Source organism: Camelina sativa, chromosome 4, assembly GCF_000633955.1.
Source record: "Camelina sativa cultivar DH55 chromosome 4, Cs, whole genome shotgun sequence".
NCBI classification, from domain to species: domain Eukaryota; kingdom Viridiplantae; phylum Streptophyta; class Magnoliopsida; order Brassicales; family Brassicaceae; genus Camelina; species Camelina sativa.
In genome coordinates, this window is record NC_025688.1 from 21,100,050 (window position 1) to 21,121,342 (window position 21,293).

The following is a 21,293-nucleotide window of genomic DNA, read 5'->3' on the forward strand; positions in this document are numbered from 1 at the left end:
AAACGTATAACACACGTACGATGAGGTTGAAGCCCTGGGGGATATGGTGAATAGAGGTGTGGTGACTGCACCACAATGTATACACGTATATGAACGTAAGTAAAGTATTATAATCATTAACGATGAAGAAGCCTCTCGTTTTCATACCTTTTGACAACGAAGAATGCATTTTGTTTATTAGCATACAAAGAAAGGTTGAACCAAAAAAAAAAATACCCTCCTATCAGCATTACGATTACGCTTTGAAAAGTACAACTTCAACAGGAGACATATGAATGTTAGAATATTGAGAGATAAAAAAAAACAGAGTAAGAGACAAACTCGAGACAAAATTGTTTTATATAGAAAACAAATACACACAACAACACAATGATTTTTGTCTCTTCACATATGTACCTATCCAATGAAACAACACAAACTACACGTCCTGACCAAAATGTTGCAACTATTAATCAATCTCATCAATCAGTCCCCCTTAATTGAGTTTTGATCTTACAATGCCTTTCTTCTTCTTCTTCTTCACAACTTTCAATTTTAAACGATCTTTCTTCTCACCCAAGGTATTAACTTGTCTCTTCCTCTTTTCGATGAAGTTCCTCCTTTTTCTCTTGTCAGTTTGACATAGGAAGATCTTGAATTTTCTCTTTCACTCAAGCTTCTCTTTTATCATCTTTAATTTTCCAACGTAAAGTCACGTCCCCTCCGTGATCTTACATCACGTTCGTTCGCGTACGTCCCTTCTCCTTACAACTTTCTTCTACTCCCTTTCTCTAAGGTGCGCTTTCTTCTTATTATCTTTTAAAATTGGCTGCTCCTCCCTTTTCTATCTTAGGAAGCAACCTCCTATCTTGCTAGTGAAGTGTCGTGCGTGAAACTGGCTTCACCTCCATTTTTCTCCGAGGTATGAATCGTCCTTTGCTCCATTTTTCTCCGAAGATAACTTTACTCTTATGCTCCATTTTTTTCTATGAGGCAAACATCCTCCTTTACTACTTTGTCTCTCTCTTTGTTCACCGTCACATCTCCTTGACGTCTAATATGTTCCCTTGTACCTTTTTGCTGAGTGGTGTTGCTTTTTTCTCTCAACATGCACCTTCTCCGTGTTGTTATCTTCCTCACAAATATAACACCACTTCTTTTTTTCCTAATTTGCCATGCTCTGTTTCTTCCAACAAGCGACTTCTCCGTCTTATTTCAGTTGAAGAACTCTTCAGCTTCTCAGCTGCATCGAGCGATGTCTTCTTTGCTTACTTGTAAATACCAAGAAATTGTTGAACAAGTTTCAGAATTCTCCTTCCACAACTCCATCTGTACATCCATTGTCTCCATTGCCTTTTGAGAAGATTTTCTATCTCCTTCATCCCTTTGGAGCCTTCTTCTTGAAGGTAATGTTTGTGAATGTTAATGATCCTCTCTTGTCATCACCTTCTTTTCTATTACGATCTGCTATTTCTCCTTCTCACCCTTAATTTATTGTCTCCATCTATCTCTTCTTCTTACAGCGAAATTCTTCTTATTTTTGTTGTGCACCAATTCAATAAATCATTTCAGCCATTGGATTACAAATCTTCATTCATCATTTCTAAATCGTTGGGATAAATTCCGTACCAACCCCAAAGAAGAAGACGAGACAAAACGGATCAATCGCGATGCCTGAGTAATTCTAAGGCCCTATATAATTTTCATAGATTACGTTCATCCCTGAATATTCTGCAAAAACCTAAACCCACATACTCAACACTAATGAGAACAACAATTGTATGGCTGTGAAAAGAGCCCAAGAATTTGGAACTTACCAAAGTAAGATTGATTGAAACGTTGACGGGAGTGTACAATACATGATACGCTCTGGATCAGTGGACACAAAATCGACAGTATCAGTATCTTAACTGGGCTTAGAGAGACTTTGGCGTCGTCGTGGAAAAACGGATTCAGAAGAGGATTCCTTTTCATAATTCAGAAGAAGGAACAAAATAATTTTTTGAGTCACGGTTCATTGGTTTAGGTATATAAATGAGGCTGAAGAGGCACAAGGAAAGATGGTGAGAATTAAAAAAAAAGAAGTGAGAAACGATGTTTCACAAAAGAACGCGAACAAAATGTTGCAGTGGAAAGACACACCCCTTGGTTAGTTGGTTTCATAAAACGATGTTTCACTGTTTCACCAATTTTTGTTTCACAGTTTCTAAAGTTTAGGTATATAAATCAGTATGAAGAGGCACAACTAATGGTGGTGAGATCTGAGCATAGAAAGAGGCGATGCTTCACATTAGATGTGGTCCTGAATAAAAAGTCGCCATTAAAAGACACATTCTTTGGTTTAGTGAGCAAATTTTCCAGAAAAAAACCACAACCCTTAGATTAAGAAAGAGACTAATTTCAACCCGTTGGATTACAAAGATGACATCAGCAATTCCTTAAAAATGGGTTTGCTATTATATATAGATTTATTTTATGCAGTCTTGTTTATGATTGGTTGAATTTTTTTAAAGTGGTCATTTATTAATATGCGTGTTTTCACTCAAAACATCTTATATTTTGAAACGGAGGGAGTATTAAACAAGCTTCTAAATTAACTCAATATTATTATCAATTTTGTTAATCAATACAAGAAAAACACAATATGTTTCTCTCCACTGCTTACACATCAACATTTTGGTGAAATATAAAGTTGACACATCAGCTTATTTGTTTACCAATGAAAATATTTCATTAATAGAGTTCATATCTCTCAGCCAATAATAATTATTTCCTGTTCCACATCAGCATTTCTAGATTTTTAGGAACTAACAAATCATTTAAATTGTGTAACCAATTAAATTATGAGAAATAATAAACATCATCAATAATTTTGGAAAACAAATGTTTAGATTTATAGCCCAAATTTAAACTAAATTAATAAATTATTTACAATTTTCAAAAATATAATAATATCAACTAAGTCTATTAATCATTGTATGTCGTATCAATATTTTCCAAAACAAAAATTTAAAATAATAGCTTAAATTTAAAATAAATTAATAAATCATTTATAACTTTTTAAAATATACTAATGTTAACCAAGTATAATAATAAAATCAATTCAACATAAGTATCATATTAGTAAAGTATAATATTAGTCAAATACAAATAAACTAATAATATAATAGAAATAGAATATAAATTAAGATTAACCACGAATAACACAAAACAAAACTAAAGTAAAACTATGTATGTGTATATTGACTTACATGGAATTATTATCAAACAAAACAATTAGATTTTTAAAAAAAAAAGAACAAAAAAAAAAGAAATAAATAACTTATCTCAGAACAAAAAAAAACTATATAAAAATTATGTGATTAAATTTGTATAAACTACAAAAATAATACACCATAAAATCAAGTTACACTAATATATCTCCCACAACAATTAAATAAGAACACCAACTAATGACAAATTGAACAATATTTAAGTTCCAGAATTGAAGGTTTTATATTTTAGTTTAAAATCAGTGACTTAAAAATTACTTTGACAATCAACCTAATTGCTATGCTATTCAATAATTTGATATACCTAAAAATAGTTACAAATAGTATCACGCGGCATATCGCGGGTCTAACCTAGTTACTATAATGACACATCATCATGATTCATATTGTTAATTTTAAAAATGCGATGTTGCTTTGATAATGACACATCATCATTATTCAATACATTTGAAAACAAAACCAACATCGCATATTTAAAATTAACAATATGTACAAGTTCTATATAAACTTGTACAAATTGACGTCTTTTGAAACTATCTACATAAATTAGTTTCAAAAACGTCAATTTGTACAAGTTCTATATAAATTTTTGTATCAAAGCATATGAGTTTCTCATTTATGGAAAAAAAGAAAAGAAAGTTCTATATAAATTTTTGTATCAAAGCACATGAGTTTCTCATTTATGGAAAAAAAGAAAAGAAGAAGTACAAAAATTATATCAATTATGTGATTAGTAAAGATTTTTGGGTAGATTATGGTTACAAAATTTTGTGAGATTATATAACGGCAGATTTAAAAATTCTAGACGATTGTATTTTTGTGAAACCCTTTTGACATAAACGATGAATAGTAATTTAAATAAGTGAATGGAAATGGTAAGTTGGGAACTTAGAAGAATAATAATAAAACACACAAACATACATTATTGTTGGGCTTTTTGAGTGAGAATATATATTGGTAGCGAGCATCAGCATATATATATATACAAAGAAAAGCAATAATTCATATTCTTATTACTTGATACCTTCATCTCCTCCACTTCTTTATAATTCCGTAGATTCGTAAAGCGTCATAAAGCATATATCTTTTTTGGATATAAGTAGATAGATGATCACTGAATCCCAAACTAATACTACTATTTGGTGTATCTTGTTATTTTTCTTAAATAACTGTTGTTGGGTCTTAGCTTCGGAATGTGAATCATTGCTTAGCCCGGCCCAACATGTACCTGTTGGAGGAGATATTGTCGACTTTAAGCTTGCTGGGCCTTGAGCCATTAGTCTAAGACCATATTTTTTTTGCTTGGATAATCTTAACTGAAGAGCTAACCCTGTCATAACTAAGTAGTCTAGTATATCTCTGTATTAATGCTCGAGTCGAGTTGTATTGTTTGCTGTAGATACTAATCGAGTTATATACATTCATTAGTTATAAAACTTAGCAAAAGAAATATATCCCCATAATATGTTTGATAAAATATCCAAACCAAATTGGGCTAAAACCATTTAATTGAAGACGCACTTAATCCCCCCCCAAGTACTACTACTTACTGTTCACATGGTCACACATTAAAGAGTCGTGAGATGATGATGCACTAAATAACGTGCGTGTTTTCTCCCTTTTTTATCAACAGCTTGGTGCGTTGGTAATGATTGCTTTTGCTATAAATCCATATATCTTCCAGAAGAATATACAAATTCAATTTGTACTTGTTAGTAGAGTATAGTTTAATCTTTAATGGGACTTTTAATTATTAAGATTATGTGAAAAAGCTATAATTTTTTTGGCGATGTCTGCTGCCATGGATAAGGTTCTATTGGCGATGTCTTTAGAAGAAGAAGAAGATGTTCCATTTGATATGCGTGACCTTCCAGAATTCTCTTCAGTTCAAAGAAACAAGATAAGCTTGGTTGGTCGCCTCCTCAATCCAGACTGTCAGGATATGCAAAGCCTAATTCGCAATATGCTTAGGAAGTGGCAGAAAGTGGGTAAAGTCACTGGAATTGCTCTCTCGAAGGAAAAATTCCAATTCATCTTCAACTCTGAGCATGACCTCCAAGATGTTCTTGACAAAGGTACCCACACCTTTAATGAATGGTCTATAACAGTAGATCGATGGTATGAGTTCCCTCCTCCGAACTATCTCCAGAGCATTCCTATATGGATTCAGATTTGGAACCTACCGATCAATTACTTCACGGTACCAGCCATTACATCTCTTGGGGAACTTATTGGCCAGGTTCTTGAAGTCGCCTTTGATCCAGAGAGACCTCAACTCCAAGGGTTTGTCAGAGTAAAGGTTTCCTTCGACGTGTCAAGACCTTTACGAAGATCAAAGGTTATAAACATCAAAGGTGGATCTACTACAGTGAAGTTTCAATACGAGAGGATCCAGAAGAGATGTTATGAGTGTCAAAGGTTGACCCATGATAAAGAAGTCTGTCCAATCTTCATCAAAAGAATCAAAGAGGAAACACTAGTAAGAAGATCAGGAGAGACATCAAATAGGCAAAAGAAGGATCCAGTACTGAAAGAATCTGATCCCTTATTTGGTGTTTTGAGAGAAGAACATGTTGGTGTAGACTCTCTCACTGGAAGACCTAGAATAGCCCCTGAAGTATTAGAAGGTATGCGCCAATACCTCTTAGCTGCAAATGGTGAAGCCAAATCAACCAAGGAAGAGAGGGTGAAAAAATCTGTAGGTGAAGTCGAAAAGGACCCTCTGGCAAAAAAATCAATCCTTCAATTGGACCCTGCTCCAATGGTCCACTTAGAATTAAACAAGGAAAAAGGGTTGGTTTTTAATTGCCATGAAGATCAGTCCTTAAACAGTTCACTGTTAGATGAGGACCGCTCTATAGGATTAAGCCTTTCCAGTCAGCAACATTATTTTCACCGCACTCCTCTGGACAATTCTTACCCGATAGAGGATGGAGGATTCTCAGAGTTTGGAGGAGAGATGTCTCTCGGTCTGTCCCAACCTTTTCAGAGTAAATCAACGGTTTTCCGGACTGGTTTCTCTGAGGCTGGTCCGTCCGGGTTTATCTCTAAAAAGGGCAAGGCAAGGGGAAGACCTCCCAAAAACAACAGGAAACCAAAGCCATTCAAAACATCGGATAAAACTGATGTTCAAACCCTAAAATCAGGCATCATGGTGGGAAGAAATGACAAAAGAAAAGCAGAAGATGAAGGAACAAGCTCTGCTAAAGCTCAAAAGCTTATCCTTCGAGAGGTGATCCCAATGGGGGGATTGTCTAATGTCCAATGAGCCTTTTGAGCTGGAATTGCCAAGGCTTGGGACGGTCTCAAGACTTGGCTCTTCCTCGTCTCAGGGAATTGCGTCAAAAACTCTTTCCTGAGATTCTGTTTTTAATGGAAACTATGCATGATAGGAACACTTTAGTAGATGTACAAGAATGGTTGGGGTATGACAAGGTGTATACAGTGGATCCAGTAGGCAAGTGTGGTGGTTTAGCTGTTTTTAGTAAGAATAGTGTACAAATAGAAGTAAAGTTCGCTGATAAGAACCTTTTGGATCTACATGTTCAGTTTGGGACAGTGGTCTTTTTCATCTCCTGTGTGTATGGAGATCCGGATTTCCTGAAGAGGAAAGTAGTTTGGGAAAGGATTACCAGGATTGGTATAAACAGAAAAGAGAGTTGGTGCATGGTAGGTGACTTCAATGATAGTCTTCACAATGGTGAAAAACTGGGAGGTCCGAAAAGAAGTGAATCATGCTTTAAACCTTTCTCAGAGATGTTACAAGCTTGTCAGATGGAAGAACTTTCTAGCAAAGGCAACGGGTTTACTTGGGCAGGCAGGAGATATGATCTTTGGATCCAGAGCAAACTGGATAGAGTTTTTGGAAATAAACAATGGTTTTCTCAATTTCCAGCATCAAACCAATCCTTCCTGGAGTTCAGAGGATCGGATCATCGACCAGTTCTCATGAAGTTACTATCCTCACAAGAGGCATACAGAGGTCAGTTCCGTTTTGATAAAAAATTTCTTCATAAGCCAGAAGTAGAAGCTGAAGTTATAAAAGCTTGGAATTCTTCTTCTTCACGCCTTGGAACGACAACGTCTGATCGCATAAGAATCTGTAGAAAAGCCCTGAGCACTTGGAAAAAGGAAAATAATTCCAATGCGAAAGACAAAATCCATCAAGTGGAAAATGCCTTGGAGAAGGAACAATCTCTCAGTCTTCCCGACTTAGAACATGTTGGATTCTTAAAAAGGGAGCTCTCAAGAGCCTACAGGGATGAAGAAACTTATTGGAGCCAAAGGAGCAGAGAGAAATGGATGCGTTGCGGAGATAGGAACACAAAATTCTTCCAAGCCTCAGTAAAGGGTAACAGATAAAAAAAAAGGATTGAAAAACTGAAAGACATCAATGGGTATGAACAATTTTCAGAGGCAGCCAAAGGGGAAGTGGCATGTGCTTATTTTCAAAATCTGTTTACGTCGTCTAATCCATCGAGCTTTGAGACCTGGTTTGACGACTTTCAGCCTAAGGTTACAGAAGGAATGAATAACTCATTGTTAGAACCAGTGACAGACGAAGAAATCAAAAGTGCAACCTTTGCCATTAAGCCGTCTAGTGCACCTGGAGCCGATGGCATGTCAGGGTTCTTCTTTCAATCTTATTGGGAGACGGTGGGATCTCAAGTAACTTTAGAAGTTAAAAAGTTTTTCGAAACAGGATCCTTTCCGAAAGAGTGGAACTACACTCACTTGTTTTTGATTCCTAAAACTCTTCACCCAACTGAAATGGCTAATCTCAGACCAATCAGTCTATGCTCAGTGTTATACAAGATAGTGTCCAAGATCCTAGTGAAGAGACTACAACCCCTGCTCCCTCTGATAGTATCTGAAGCCCAGACAGCCTTTGTTACCGAAAGACTTATTTCTGACAACATACTGGTAGCACACGAAATGGTCCACAGTCTCAACGTACACCCGACTATCTCCGCTGAATACATGGCAGTGAAATCGGATATGTCAAAAGCCTTTGACCGGGTTGAATGGAGTTACCTTAAGTCACTACTTGGTGCTTTAGGTTTTCAAGAGAGATGGATTAATCTGATTATGTTTTGTGTAACATCAGTCACCTACTCAATACTCATTAATGACCAGCCTTTTGGAATGGTTACACCACAAAGAGGACTAAGACAAGGAGATCCCTTGTCCCCTTTCTTGTTTGTGCTTTGTACAGAAGGTTTAACCCATCTACTCAACAAGGCTCAATCGGCAGAATTGATAAGTGGTATTCAGTTCAGGGATAGTGGTCCAATAATCAATCACCTATTATTCGCTGATGACAGCCTCTTCGTCTGTAAGGCAAACAGAGATGACAGTCTTATGCTCCAACAAGTTCTCAAGAGATACGGTGAAGTTACAGGACAAACCATTAATCTGACCAAATCATCTATTACCTTTGGGGCAAGGATACAAGAGCAGAAAAAAAAAGAAATCCAAGAGATTCTTAACATACACAATGAGGGAGGAGCAGGTACATACCTTGGTCTTCCTGAATGCTTCAGTGGCTCCAAGGTACAAATGCTGAACTACATCAAAGATAGATTAAAATCCAAACTTTCTGGATGGTATGCTAGATCCTTGTCTCAGGGTGGAAAAGAGATCTTGCTCAAATCAGTCGCCTTAGCCATGCCAGTCCATGCCATGTCGTGTTTCAAACTCCCCAAAACCACCTGTGACAACCTTATCAGTTCTATGGCTCAATTCTGGTGGAGCTCACACGAACATAACCGGAAAATACATTGGAAGAGCTGGGATAGTTTGTGTCTCTCAAAAGCACTCGGTGGTCTAGGGTTCAGAGATATTCAGCTCTTCAACCAAGCACTCTTGGCTAAACAGGCGTGGAGACTTATCCATTTTCCAGACTGTTTTTTCTCCAAGGTAATAAAAAGCAGATATTTTCCAGACAATAATTTCACAGAAGCTGTTCTTGGACAGAGACCATCCTTTGGTTGGAGGAGCATTCTACATGGAAGAGATCTCCTTATGAAAGGACTGGTTAAAAAAGTTGGAAATGGTCGTTCCATAAGGGTATGGACAGATCGTTGGCTCAATGATGAAGAGGAGGGAATGAGAGCACCTTGGATCAAAAATGATTTCATCAATCCCAATATGCACGTTCATGAACTAATATCTGTTTCAAACAGAGATTGGGACCCTGGCAAACTAGAAGAACATTTCTTCCCTGCAGATATTGCCCTGATCAGATTGTCTAAACCGGTTGTCTCTTCAGAAGACTTTTGGACATGGAATCATAACAAGAGTGGGGATTTCTCAGTGAAATCAGCTTATTGGCTAGCAGTAAACACAAAAGACAATCCTCTATTGTTGGAAGCCTCTATTCAACCCTCTGTTAATCCCCTTAAAGAACAGATGTGGAAACTACAGACTGAACCAAAAATTAAGATTTTCTTATGGAAGATGCTTAGTGGAGCGATGCCGGTAGCTGATCTTCTTTCTCATCGAGGATTGAAAGTTGATAGCAGATGCCAAATCTGTGGGTTAGAAGGAGAATCAATAGTTCATGCTATATTCAACTGCACTCTCTCTAGACAAATCTGGGCATTATCAGATTATCCTTTGCCTGAAGGAGGATTGGTTGATGCCTCGGTGTTCTCAATCATTCAACACTTCCTTGTCAACAAGGATAATTTAAAATGGCCTCTCACATTAAGAAGAAGCTTCCCATGGATCATATGGAGAATATGGAAAAACCGGAACCTTTTGTTTTTTGAAGGTAAAAGCTTCTCTCCTCTAGAATCGGCTCAAAAGATAAAACAAGATGTCAATGATTGGTTTATTGCCCAGGAGGTACATAATGAAGTCGATACTACAAACTTATTATCGTGTCAGACAGATCCCTCTTTCAGGTCTGTTTCTTCGTTTCCTTGGAATCCTCCGGTCAGAGGCTGGTTAAAATGCAACATTGGTGTTTCTTGGTCAAAGAGAAATAGATTGGTTGGTGGTTCTTGGGTTTTAAGAGATAACACAGGGAATGTGTTACTTCATAGCAGGAGAGCTTTTAACAAGGTTAACTCTAGAGATGAGGCAAGTTTATGTGTTTCTGTTTGGGCAATAGAATGTATGCACAACCATAAAATGAATCATGTAATTTTTGCCTTAGAGGATGTGAAGCTTGTTGGTGCTGTTCTACGACCAAATGCCTGGCCTTCTTTCCGCTACCAAGCATCGGAGATATGGAGAGTTCTGGGAAGAATTATATTTTGGAGATTTGTAATTGAAGATGCCTCGGCGAGTAGAGGAGCCACTCTCATTGCCAAAAGTGTAACTGAAGACTGTCGCCTGCAATCCTATGTAGCGATTGGTCATCCCTATTGGTTAAGCAATGTTTTTGAGAATGAGAGGGTTTATTAATCCTCTTCTTGTTTCAGTAGGCTACTCTTAAAATTTTTTGGTATAGGGCTGATTTCTCGAGGAGGCTTTTGGTTAGATTGCCCATCGGTTAAACGATTAAGCGTAGAAGTTTAGAAAATCATATCTTGTAACATGTGGACTTTATTAACTAATATATTCCTTCAGATGAAAAAAAAAAAAAAAGCTATAATTTTTTTTTCTTTTCTTTTTGGTCGAGAGGTTGAGTATCGAGGAGACACCAACACCCTCAAAGCCATCACGCTTACTAGACATACTTTCTCGATTTATATATTTTTGCTTTACTCTTTTTGTTTTCTTCAATAGGTTATGGTACTCTTCATATTTTTAGTCTCTCAAATTGCAAATTTAAAATTTTTCAAACGTCCAAAATCCCTGAAATGATTATACACACGAAAGTTCAAGAATGATATATCTGTATCTTTGCCAAAAACATAACAGTTTGTAGTTGCTTAATAGTATTTTTTATATCGGTGCTGCAAATTCTATGGATTTTAATACTATTGGCCACAGTATCAAACGTAAGCCATCTCGAGCCAACGACCATTTCCCATGTTTCAACGCCAATCAAAGCTTTTCTTGGACCAGTACTTCTCATACCATAATAGTAGAGCAACGTGAATTCAAATTACAATATCTATCTTTTTTTTATTATAAATCTAGTTAGTTGAGAAAATGTGAATTGTTGTCATTTAGTGAAAGAACAAATCATAAGTAATAGTCATTAAACTAGTAGTTGAATTGCAAAAATATATAAGAGGATAATATAGTTCAAAAATATTTAGTTGAAAAAATGTGAATTGTTGCCATTTAGTGAAAGAATAAATCTTAAGTAATAGTCACTAAACTAGTAGTTGAATTGCAAAATATGTAAGCGGATAATATAGTTCAAAAATCATCCGATGTCAGCGTAGAAAATAGTGAAAGCACTGTCATATCGGGATAGTTAAATTAATCAGGCATAAAGTTAAGAAATGCAGCACCCACACATCACAAAATGCATACTAATCAAGAAATGGAGTATACTAGTACTAATTAACATTCTAGATAGATAAGATGAGAGAAAAATAGAAATGCTTTTTGTCTCATCGAAGAAGAATGGCCCATCAAGTCCTTCCTTTTGTCAGTTCTCTTTATTTCACGCCTTAACCCTGCCCCTTGCTCTCTATGATACTCTATCCTCTTCCTCCACATTTAATTTTAAAAATTGAATCGTAAAACCTAGCAAGATTGTTGGCAAATGAATTTTCTTTTTAAAAGTAGATTTTATATAAAATTCCTAATATGTTAACCCATGTTTGTTAAATGATGCAAAACTGCAAGTAGTCTTTAATGTTAAAACTCCCAGTAAGTTAAAGTCCCAGAGTTTACATCAACAGAAATAGGTTATCACATTTGACAAAAGATTCCCCAGTTTCTTTGTACCTACTTTTGTTCTGCATCTATGCTTGCTTTTTCCATGTGCTCCCTAAAAACCTAGCTAGAAGTATCACTACTAAATAAATTTGAAAAAAAAAATGATAAATATTATATGTAGAATATGATCGATTTAGACGAATATGAATAAAATGTGGTCAAACATATATGCACATTACAGTCAAAGCTATTGGTTAAATTTTTCTTCAATGAAGAAAAACAAAAAAAAAAAACGAAGGAAATATTCAGAAAGATACGAACGAAAAGGAAGATATCTTTAGGGGACAAGATGACATGAGGTAACTTTGAAACTCTAAAACACTTTGTACATATATTCTTTCATTAAGATTCTACAAACAGCTTCTCTTCACTGTCTTATGTCGTACCTTCACTTTATATACACCATTTCATGCTTCTAAGTTCTCTGTGTACATTTATATACATATATATAATATGTTTTTCAAAGTATTTGTTTCCCTGTAAGGGTACTTTTACCCAATCACATGTCTTTGTTAGATTCTTCTGTCTGTACAAATATTCCCACAATCTAAACACATTCGTCATCTTCTAACGTACTCCTTAAAACTGAACTGAACAAATACTTTTCCAGTTTTTTCTTGTAATTTTTTTTTTTTTTTTTTTTTGTATTTTTCTTGAAAAGAAAGTAAAAAGAACACGACGACCCACTTATACAGCATATGTTTGCACTCATCACGCAAACTTATAACAAAACCCATATAAATTATGTTTTGTTGAGGGAAAAAAAACACAAAAGGTTTGTGGTAATTATAACCACGTTAATCATACTGTATGATAAAAATCAAATCCTAAAATAAATAAAGAAATATAATGCTCAAGTCTTATCAAAATCACACCATTATGATGTGATCCAGTGCCCGACGTCGTTTTAACCTTTCTCCCCCACCACCACCACCATGTCCCATCATGACCGACTTGCTTGACCGTTCGAGCAAAGACTTGAGTGCGTTCTGTAGAAACTGAACCGACTCGACGCCGTGATGCTCTTTGTCGGCGGCCACAACGAGAACGTTTCTTGATCTACCACCGACAGTTGTCAAATCAGCAAAGATAGTTTCCATCTGAAGAGATTCGAGTGTCTCCATGAGATCTTGCAAGAGATCTGGCCTATCCTCGCAGCAAAACGATACCTTGAAGATGATCCGACCGTCTTCGTTACTAGAAGAGTCTTCAGAGTTGAGTACGCTGATCTCGTCTGTCTCAGACGGTAATGTTTCGTCGGTGATCTGTAGGGTTTCTTGTTTTAGTTCTTTGACTCGTTGAACCACTTTGGCTAATAGTGTGGCTTTGTCTGTCTGTATGTACAAACAAAACAAAAGAAATTAAAAAAATAGACTTAATGAAACAAGGAAAGAGAAATGTTCCGATCATTAGAATTTTTGTCTTGATTCAAGGAATTTTGTCTTCATGTTCAAATTGTTTCAAATGACAAAGAAAAAAAGCTCGATAACTTTCCCGACAAAGTGATTATCATCTTCGGAGAAAAGAAACAAAAAAAAAAAAGGACTTGTAAGCTTTTATTTTTCCTCAATTTTCTAGATATTCCCCAGTACTTGCTGCTTTTTTATTATTATTCGAAAACACTACATTTTGGACTGATGTTAGTTTTAAAAATGTTTCATTTTTTTAAAAAGTTATATACTTCCAATATCCTACCTTTCTTACTAGTAAATAAAATCATAGTCAGTATACTCACTGTAAATTAACCAATCAATCCACAAAATACAATTTTTTGTCATTTGGATATATAGCTTTAATGAAATAAAACAAAATTTCAACATTCAAAAAATCTAATGCTCATTTTAAAGAATAGATTATATCCATAGACGAGTGTAGAAGTTAATTTCATATCTTAACCCAAAAGAAACGTAACTAATAATTATATCGATCATCACGTTTAATCTTCCATATTCTTAATCTTTCCGGTTCAAGTCTCTATCAAAGTTTCATTTTAAGTGTAGACTAGAATAGTGTGATCAAGTAGTACAATAAAGAAGTTTAGTAGTACCTTGGAGTTACAAGAGAGTAACTTGCGGAGCTTGTTGAGATGGGAATTGATTCTTTCTCGTCTCCTTCGTTCAGCTTCTTTGTGGTTCCTTTGAGCAGCAAGAGCTTTTTCTTGAGAAACCGTGTCTTCGATGGCAAAAGGGTAAAACGACGACGTTGTGGTGGTGGAAGTAGTCGACGACGAGGCACATAATCCTCCGGTGAGGAAGGAATAGAATATGTGATCTGAAATCTCTGGCTGCATTTTTTTTTTGTTTCTTTTTCTTGTTTGCTTCTCCGCCGCCTTCTTTTTTTTCTTTTTCTTTGTTGGGTTTGGAGCTTTCGGTTGGTTCTGTGCTAAAAGGGAGATTACATTATGTATTTATACAAAAAGTGAGGTGGGAGAGAGTGAGAGGAAGAAGATATGTATATAGTATATACATACATATATTTATGCTTTTTTAATATACAGTATAGGTGTTTGCAAGAATAATTATTATTTTTGAATCTTTAAGTTGTCAAGTTTTTTTAAAGTATATATATTTTATCAATTCTTCATTGGTTAAAACATTATTACAACAAAGATAAATTTCAAAAAGAAAACTTGAAACAACTTTGAAGAATGTTATATTAAAAAGTTCAAGTAACAACGGTTATGAATGTTGTTTTTTTATGTTACATAACACTTTACATAGAGCTCTAGATAAGGTTATTTGGCCTTTTTCTATTGCAAAGGAGGAATTATTTGGCCTTTAAGAATTTGTTATCTTATACAGTATATTCAACCCACATAGTCAAAAATACACAAAAGAGGGATATGATTGAACCAACAAACTGAATCACATCGGTTTAGGGCCGTACTAATTGATTTAATCTTCTGTAGTTAACTTGTGATTGAGATCTCTCATCCCAAAAAAGAATTTGATGCTCTGTCGATCTGAATCCCCCAGACCTAAAGGAGTTCTCGTGAATCCTTTTCTCGGAAATTATATTTGATGTAACGATTTTATTAGTTATTCGATAAACTTGATAAGCAATCAAACATATGTAGTTAGGGTTTTAACATATAGTCTAATGTTTTTTTTTTTTTTTTAACCTAAAACAGAGACAATGACAAAGGAGTGTTGTTCAAGTATCAGCGAGTTGCCTGACGATTTGATCTTGAAGATTGTCATCCTTTCTACAAAACATGCTGTGGTGACGAGTCTTTTGTCAACAAAATGGAAGTCTCTCTGGACAAGGGTGCCTATACTCAAGTACGATGTTCTGTATCTCACTAGATTTGAACTATTTATCGACAAGGCACTCTTTTCACACCAGTCTCATGTTCTAGAAAGCCTTGTTATTGTGGACAAAAGACAGTGGACCGTGGATTAGAACCGCGCTTGATTATCATCATTCATTCCCACCTCCGTGAGCTCGAGATTGATGCTTGTTTTGTCCGTAACTTATAACCTCCTGAATTGTTTACCGGCAAAAGGCTTGTTGTCTTGAAAATCGAAGGTCCAGAAATCGATGTGGAAGTTCTTCTTACAACGGTCTGTCTCCCATCCCTAAAAACTCTGCACATTGACCGCTCGAGTAGATTCGACTTTGGATCCCTTCAAATGCTTTTATCCAATTGCAATTGTCTTACTGACCTAATGGTCATAAGAGAATCAAGATTCTGTTTTTTTGCTGAGTTCGACGGTTCTTGGTGTAAAAGACTTGTGGCCTTGAAACTCGAAGGTTTGAAGGATGTGATAAGCATTACTTCTTCCGCGGTATCTTCAGTCGAATCGTACATCTGGAACTGAGCACTTGTAGGGAAATATCTGGGGAAATACTTGTAGATTTTTGCCCATATGTTCCATGAAATTGGTTGTTCTCAAGCTAATAAATGTACCCAATTTCTCCCTTTTTCCTTTTACCAACTTGATTTTATAGTGTTTTAGTATTCAACCACAGTGATATTAATTCATTAATAGCATTTTCATTACGCTTTTAACTCGTGATCGCAGATTTACTTACAAACTCCTTTGGATCGCTGGGAACCGCCGTGTTTGGTTCCTAAATGTTTGTTGTCCAGTCTTGAAGCTCTAGAGTGGAGAGCGTACCCAGGGAGGGACGGAGATAGGGATCTGTTGAGTTATCTCCTGCATCATGCGCTACGTCTGAAAACGGCGAAAATCTTCTATGAGCCATATCCACATGACGTGGAAAAGAAGCAACAGACTGAAGAGGACTTAGCTTCCATGCCGATAGGTTCCATCCGAGTCATGTGAAATTGTGATTAATGAATTTATCGATATGTAATCTATTTAAAGTAAACAGATGCTCGTAGATTTGTAGGATTCAATTTGCCCTTCACACAAAACCATGATACAATGCTTTACTAGAGAGACCATTAATAAAAAAAACCACGAACTAAAACGAAGTTACAACTTACAAAAAAGAGCAAGACCACAAAAATATAAAACAAGACTTAGAAATGTTCAGACGCAAAAATAGAGCATAAAAAGGGACGATATAACATTCGCATCTTAAACAACCAGAAAAAAAAACAGATCCTTGGAAGTCCCATGAATAAAAATTTTAAGAACATAACATAAGAATTATATGTAAGAGAGATGGATGTAAACTGGTTGGCAAAACCGGATCACTACTTAGCCATCATGACCTTGACAAACTCTTCATAGTTAATCTGACCATCACCATCAACATCAGCTTCCTTGATCATCTCATCAACTTCTTCATCAGTGAGCTTCTCACCAAGGTTTGTCATCACATGACGAAGCTCAGCAGCTGAGATGAAACCGTTCTGGTCCTTGTCAAAGACCCTGAATGCTTCCTTGAGCTCTTCCTCAGAGTCAGTGTCCTTCATCTTACGGGCCATGAGGTTCAAAAACTCAGGGAAATCAATGGTGCCGTTACCATCAGCGTCAACTTCATTGATCATGTCTTGAAGCTCAGCTTCGGTTGGGTTTTGTCCAAGGGAACGCATCACAGTACCCAGCTCCTTGGTGGTAATGCAACCTACAAGCACAACATACTCAGATCTTAAACTAGATTTCCAAATTCATAGTCATGAGCTAAGAACACAGGACAAATCCAAACAAAATTTGAAGAATCGGAAATCTCAAAACTCAAAACGTCGTCGTATTTTTCATCAAAGAAACTTCAACTCACCAACACGATTTAATAAAAATCCAGAAACGAACAAAAATGGAAAGACGAATTACAGATCCGTTGTTACCTTACATAGACAGAGACCAAATCAATCAACGAGACGATAAATATAAATCGAAATCAGAGCAAAGCTTAGAAACAAAGAGATCCAACAGTAGCAAAAAACAAAAATCGTATACATTCACAAAGGAGGGAGGAGGGAGAAGGAGAAAGAACGTACCATCACCATCCTTGTCGAATAAGCTGAAAGCTTCCTTAAACTCAGAGATCTGATCATCGGTGAGCTGATCCGCCATTGTTTTTGTTTTTTTTTCTTCTTCTCCTGTAGATTCGTTTCTATTTGTGTGTGTGTGTTTTTTTTTCTCTCAAGAAATCGAGAGAGAGAGAGAAGAAGAAGAAGAGAAAATTAGAAAAAGCGTGTGTGTCTGTCTGTGCTGAGAGAATAAAAAAAAAACGAGAGAGAAACCGTATTTATCGGGTACGAAGCTAACGACCTTTTTTTGCTCCGACCCGGACTTTTAAAGCGATACCGGATTTGGAAATCTCTATTATAACCTCAGTTTATGGCTTTTATTACGGTTTTAATTGCCCATCAATAATTATGAATATTTTGTGTTTTTTTGGTCTTAAAAACACGCCAGAGTGGACAATTAACGGATCACACGGTCTGTACGCGGAGCGTTGACTGACTGTCACGTCATCATTCTCTCTGGGTCCTCTCTATCACTCCAATTGTCTCTTTTTCATTGGTTTAAATTCATTTATTATAATACGTCCTCGTCACCATCGAAATATAAACTAATACTAATACATTCTCACCGGCAAAATTTAATGTCGAGTTAAATGGCTTTTTTTTTTTTTTTTAATAATTTTAAACACTTCAAGATTTAATCATAGGTTTGATTCATCTAATCAATTTCTCAATAAATTCTATGATTAAATGATGAAATATAATTTGGTAAGAAAGATTGACCGTACAAATTAGAAAACACAAAATATAGAAAGTCATACACAATTGACAATTCGACGTACATGGTTTGGCAAAAATAACAGTTATTGTATATACTTACATGAATATTTGGTTTCATATTTGCTAAATCTTTCATACTCCCTTTGTCTATAAAAGATTGATGTTTAGAATTTTTTACATATTTTAAAAAAACAATGATTATTGAGTTTAAATATATATTTTTCTTTGATTAAAGAGATATTATTTAATTTTAAACCAAGAACAATTCAAAATTTTAAATATTTTCAATGATTATTTCTTGAAGTTTACAAAATATTAAATTTTGTAAGATAAAAAAATATTCCAAAACATCAATATTTATGAGACAGAAAAAATATTTAATAAGGAAATCAGTGTATCGTATATCCATAAATTTGGATAGGAAAGTTTTTTTTACTGCAACCAACACAGTGTACCATTAAAAGCCCTAGACAATCAATTCAAAAAAAACAAAAAAACCCTAGACATTCATCTGCACTCTCTCCAATCTTAATTTTTAAAAATGCTAAAATAAACTAAAACACGTGTCCATAGGTGAAAACTGTATCGACAAAGACTTCCATATCCGTTACATAGCGAACCTAAGACATCAATCACATCAAAACACCAATCTTCTTCTACACGCGTCTAGCGGTAGAGAGTTGCTGCTGCCACGTTGGATGTGTCTGCTTTTACCACTTCCACCGTGACAGACAGGAGAATCCACCGCTGATTTATAAAACTCGTGCTCGTCGTTGTCGTAGTCGGAGAAGGAGAGCTCTCGAACAGTCTCTGCGATCAGGTCGCGACAGATGTGATCATGAAGAGCCATACCTATCTTAGCGATCTCTCTTCGTTGACCAGATGCCACGTCATCGCAGACTTGGTTAACGCTCTCCATCGCAGACTTGGTTATCGTCGTAGTCGTTGACGTTGCTCTCTTGGAAATGACGTCATGTATAGCGTAATGATCGGGTCTGCTAGTGATTAGGTTTATGTTGTTGACTTTGTAAGTTTTGTTGTCTTTGCAGCAATATTCGTCGTGGTTCAGCATCGACAACATCGTGTCTCCCTCTGGTTCATGTTGTGTCGTCTTCGTGTTCTTCTGCGTTTGCGTCCCCACGACGACATCTCCTGCCACTGTTTTTTTTTTAATGTTTTTGTTTAACAAAATCAAATAATTTATCAGACAAGACAAGCTGTGTATTCTATATTATTATCTTTGTCACACAAAGAGAACTATATATTATTGCCGAGATCAATCTATATCGATTGTCAAAATAAAACTAAGCATATAACAAATTTACATAGTAGTTAAAAAGAAGAACAGTTTTATTCACATACATTAGTTGGATTCTAATCTTTTTTGTTTTCCTACATTAATACAAACATAATTTTAAAAGGACATTGCAGAAAATAACAGCAAAAACAAATTTAGGAAGTCAATAGTAGGAATTTTTACCTAAGAAGATTTTGTGATGTTTAAATAACAAATTTTCACTTGTGTGTAATATTCTAAGCAGCAATAATTGAATTATATAGTACTAAAATGTTATTTTTCAAAAAGTGATATTCTTGATTTGGTAGCTAAACCAGTTGGTGGGTCAGAATAATGGGTGGGGGTCCAAATGATGAGAAAAGGTTAAAGTGGGCTTCATGACTAAAGGAATAAAGGCCCCAAAAAGCTGTCTCTTCCTTCATCATTTGTCTAACATGCCTCTTTCTCCTCACACTTTTCTTTACTCTCTTCTGCACTTTAATTTTATTCTATTAGATGAGACTAAAAACCTCATTACTAATTAGCCCCACCTTAATTGGGGTCCATACTATCTTGAGTCTTGACTAAATATGATTTTGAACATTATCTTTAGTGACAAGTCTGTAGTGAACCATTAGTTAGCGCAATTAGATGTGACATCAAATGAAACACACACAGTTTATGCATGCATGAAATCGTTAGAGTAATGACATGTCTTTATCAATACATTATTTATATATTAGTAATTTGGTGAGACTGTCTTCCACTATTAGACATAGTAATGATTTCAACACCACCAAAGAGACAACTCCTTGCCCTGTACCCATTCTATCTTCACTCTTTATTGCCACTTTAGTTGACATACTGTTCTCCTAAATTATTACTTTTTCGTAACAGTAATTAATTTATTTAGTTTGAGCAACAAAATATTTAATACGAATTCCCTGTTAATTTGTCCAATTTACTAACAAGATCAATTCTTCTACATTTAGTAAGAATTGTTTTTGCTTGGTTTATGTTAATTTAGTTATTGGACCCTAAAATTAGAGAAGTTTGTAAATATGAAAAAAACACCTAAAAACGTGATTTTGACATGTGTGTATTAGTGTTGTCGATATGTAATGACTTAAGATTTAATGTACAAGTCGGTGAAACGTACCGGTGCCGGAGAACTTAAAATTTTCACGTGTTGTCGGCGGAGAAACCTCAAGTGTCTTGTGAAGAATGTAAGTGGTTTTGATGACGTCGATGGTTCTCCGAAGCTCCTCTAAATCCCGATCGCATTTCTCTAGTGCTCCGACCAGACTCACCCTCGCCGCATCCCCTTCTACTTCATTGAGCGGAAGCGGAGGCTCGTCTCCTCCTCCTCCTCCTCCTCCTCCGTCGTCTCCGTTTGATGGATCTTGGGGAGGAGAAGCGTAAACGACGGTTCTCTGTTCTCGCTTTTTAGACCCCAAGGTGATGGATTTGCGGCGGTTGGATGAGAAGTTGAAGGTGGAGAGGAAGAGGTTGAAGAATCCGGGGAGGCAGCCGGAGGATACGGCGGAGGAGTTTGAGTTTCTCCGGGGAGGATTATGGGTTTCCCGCCATGAAGATGAAGGAGAAAGCAAGTTCTCTCGTTTACTCTTCTTCATGTTCCTCTCTGTTTTTGTTTTTTCTCACTCTCTTTTTCTCACTATCTAAAACTAAAACCTTAAATTTCCATTTAATCAATCTATTTTTTTAGTTCATTGCAACGGTAAAATTATAATATTAT

The 21,293-nt window shown here is 35.8% G+C and overlaps 3 protein-coding genes and 2 pseudogenes across 3 annotated transcripts; 1 reads left to right on the forward strand and 4 right to left on the reverse strand.

The window, feature by feature from the left end:
* LOC104784118 lies at positions 224 to 4,528 on the reverse strand (annotated as a pseudogene).
* LOC104781573 (putative transcription factor bHLH107) lies at positions 12,754 to 14,515 on the reverse strand. Its single transcript, XM_010506283.2, has 2 exons — positions 14,146 to 14,515; positions 12,754 to 13,432 (listed from the first exon to the last, which is right to left on the reverse strand). Exons 1-2 carry the CDS (start codon positions 14,386 to 14,388, stop codon positions 12,968 to 12,970), a joined length of 708 nt encoding a protein of 235 aa, XP_010504585.1. The 5' UTR covers positions 14,389 to 14,515; the 3' UTR covers positions 12,754 to 12,967.
* On the forward strand, positions 14,888 to 16,701 carry LOC109132697 (annotated as a pseudogene).
* Positions 16,531 to 17,770, reverse strand: LOC104781574 (calmodulin-5). The gene is made up of 2 exons (XM_010506284.2): positions 17,512 to 17,770; positions 16,531 to 17,138 (listed from the first exon to the last, which is right to left on the reverse strand). The coding sequence occupies exons 1-2, from the start codon at positions 17,585 to 17,587 to the stop codon at positions 16,765 to 16,767; spliced, it is 450 nt and encodes a 149-aa protein (XP_010504586.1). The 5' UTR covers positions 17,588 to 17,770; the 3' UTR covers positions 16,531 to 16,764.
* Positions 18,657 to 21,268, reverse strand: LOC104781576. Its single transcript, XM_010506287.2, has 2 exons — positions 20,697 to 21,268; positions 18,657 to 19,419 (listed from the first exon to the last, which is right to left on the reverse strand). Exons 1-2 carry the CDS (start codon positions 21,169 to 21,171, stop codon positions 18,899 to 18,901), a joined length of 996 nt encoding a protein of 331 aa, XP_010504589.1. The 5' UTR covers positions 21,172 to 21,268; the 3' UTR covers positions 18,657 to 18,898.

Bases quoted from the DNA above. Each gene is read 5' to 3' on its own strand.
- LOC104781573 (XM_010506283.2), bottom strand. From the start codon at position 14,388: ATGCAGCCAGAGATTTCAGATCACATATTCTATTCCTTCCTCACCGGA. The intron at 13,433-14,145 runs GTACTACTAAAC...TTGTACATACAG, and splicing joins TACTCTCTTGTAACTCCAAG to ACAGACAAAGCCACACTATT.
- LOC104781574 (XM_010506284.2), bottom strand. From the start codon at position 17,587: ATGGCGGATCAGCTCACCGATGATCAGATCTCTGAGTTTAAGGAAGCT. The intron at 17,139-17,511 runs GTACGTTCTTTC...TTGTGCTTGTAG, and splicing joins ATTCGACAAGGATGGTGATG to GTTGCATTACCACCAAGGAG.
- LOC104781576 (XM_010506287.2), bottom strand. From the start codon at position 21,171: ATGAAGAAGAGTAAACGAGAGAACTTGCTTTCTCCTTCATCTTCATGG. The intron at 19,420-20,696 runs GTACGTTTCACC...AAAAAAAAACAG, and splicing joins TTTTAAGTTCTCCGGCACCG to TGGCAGGAGATGTCGTCGTG.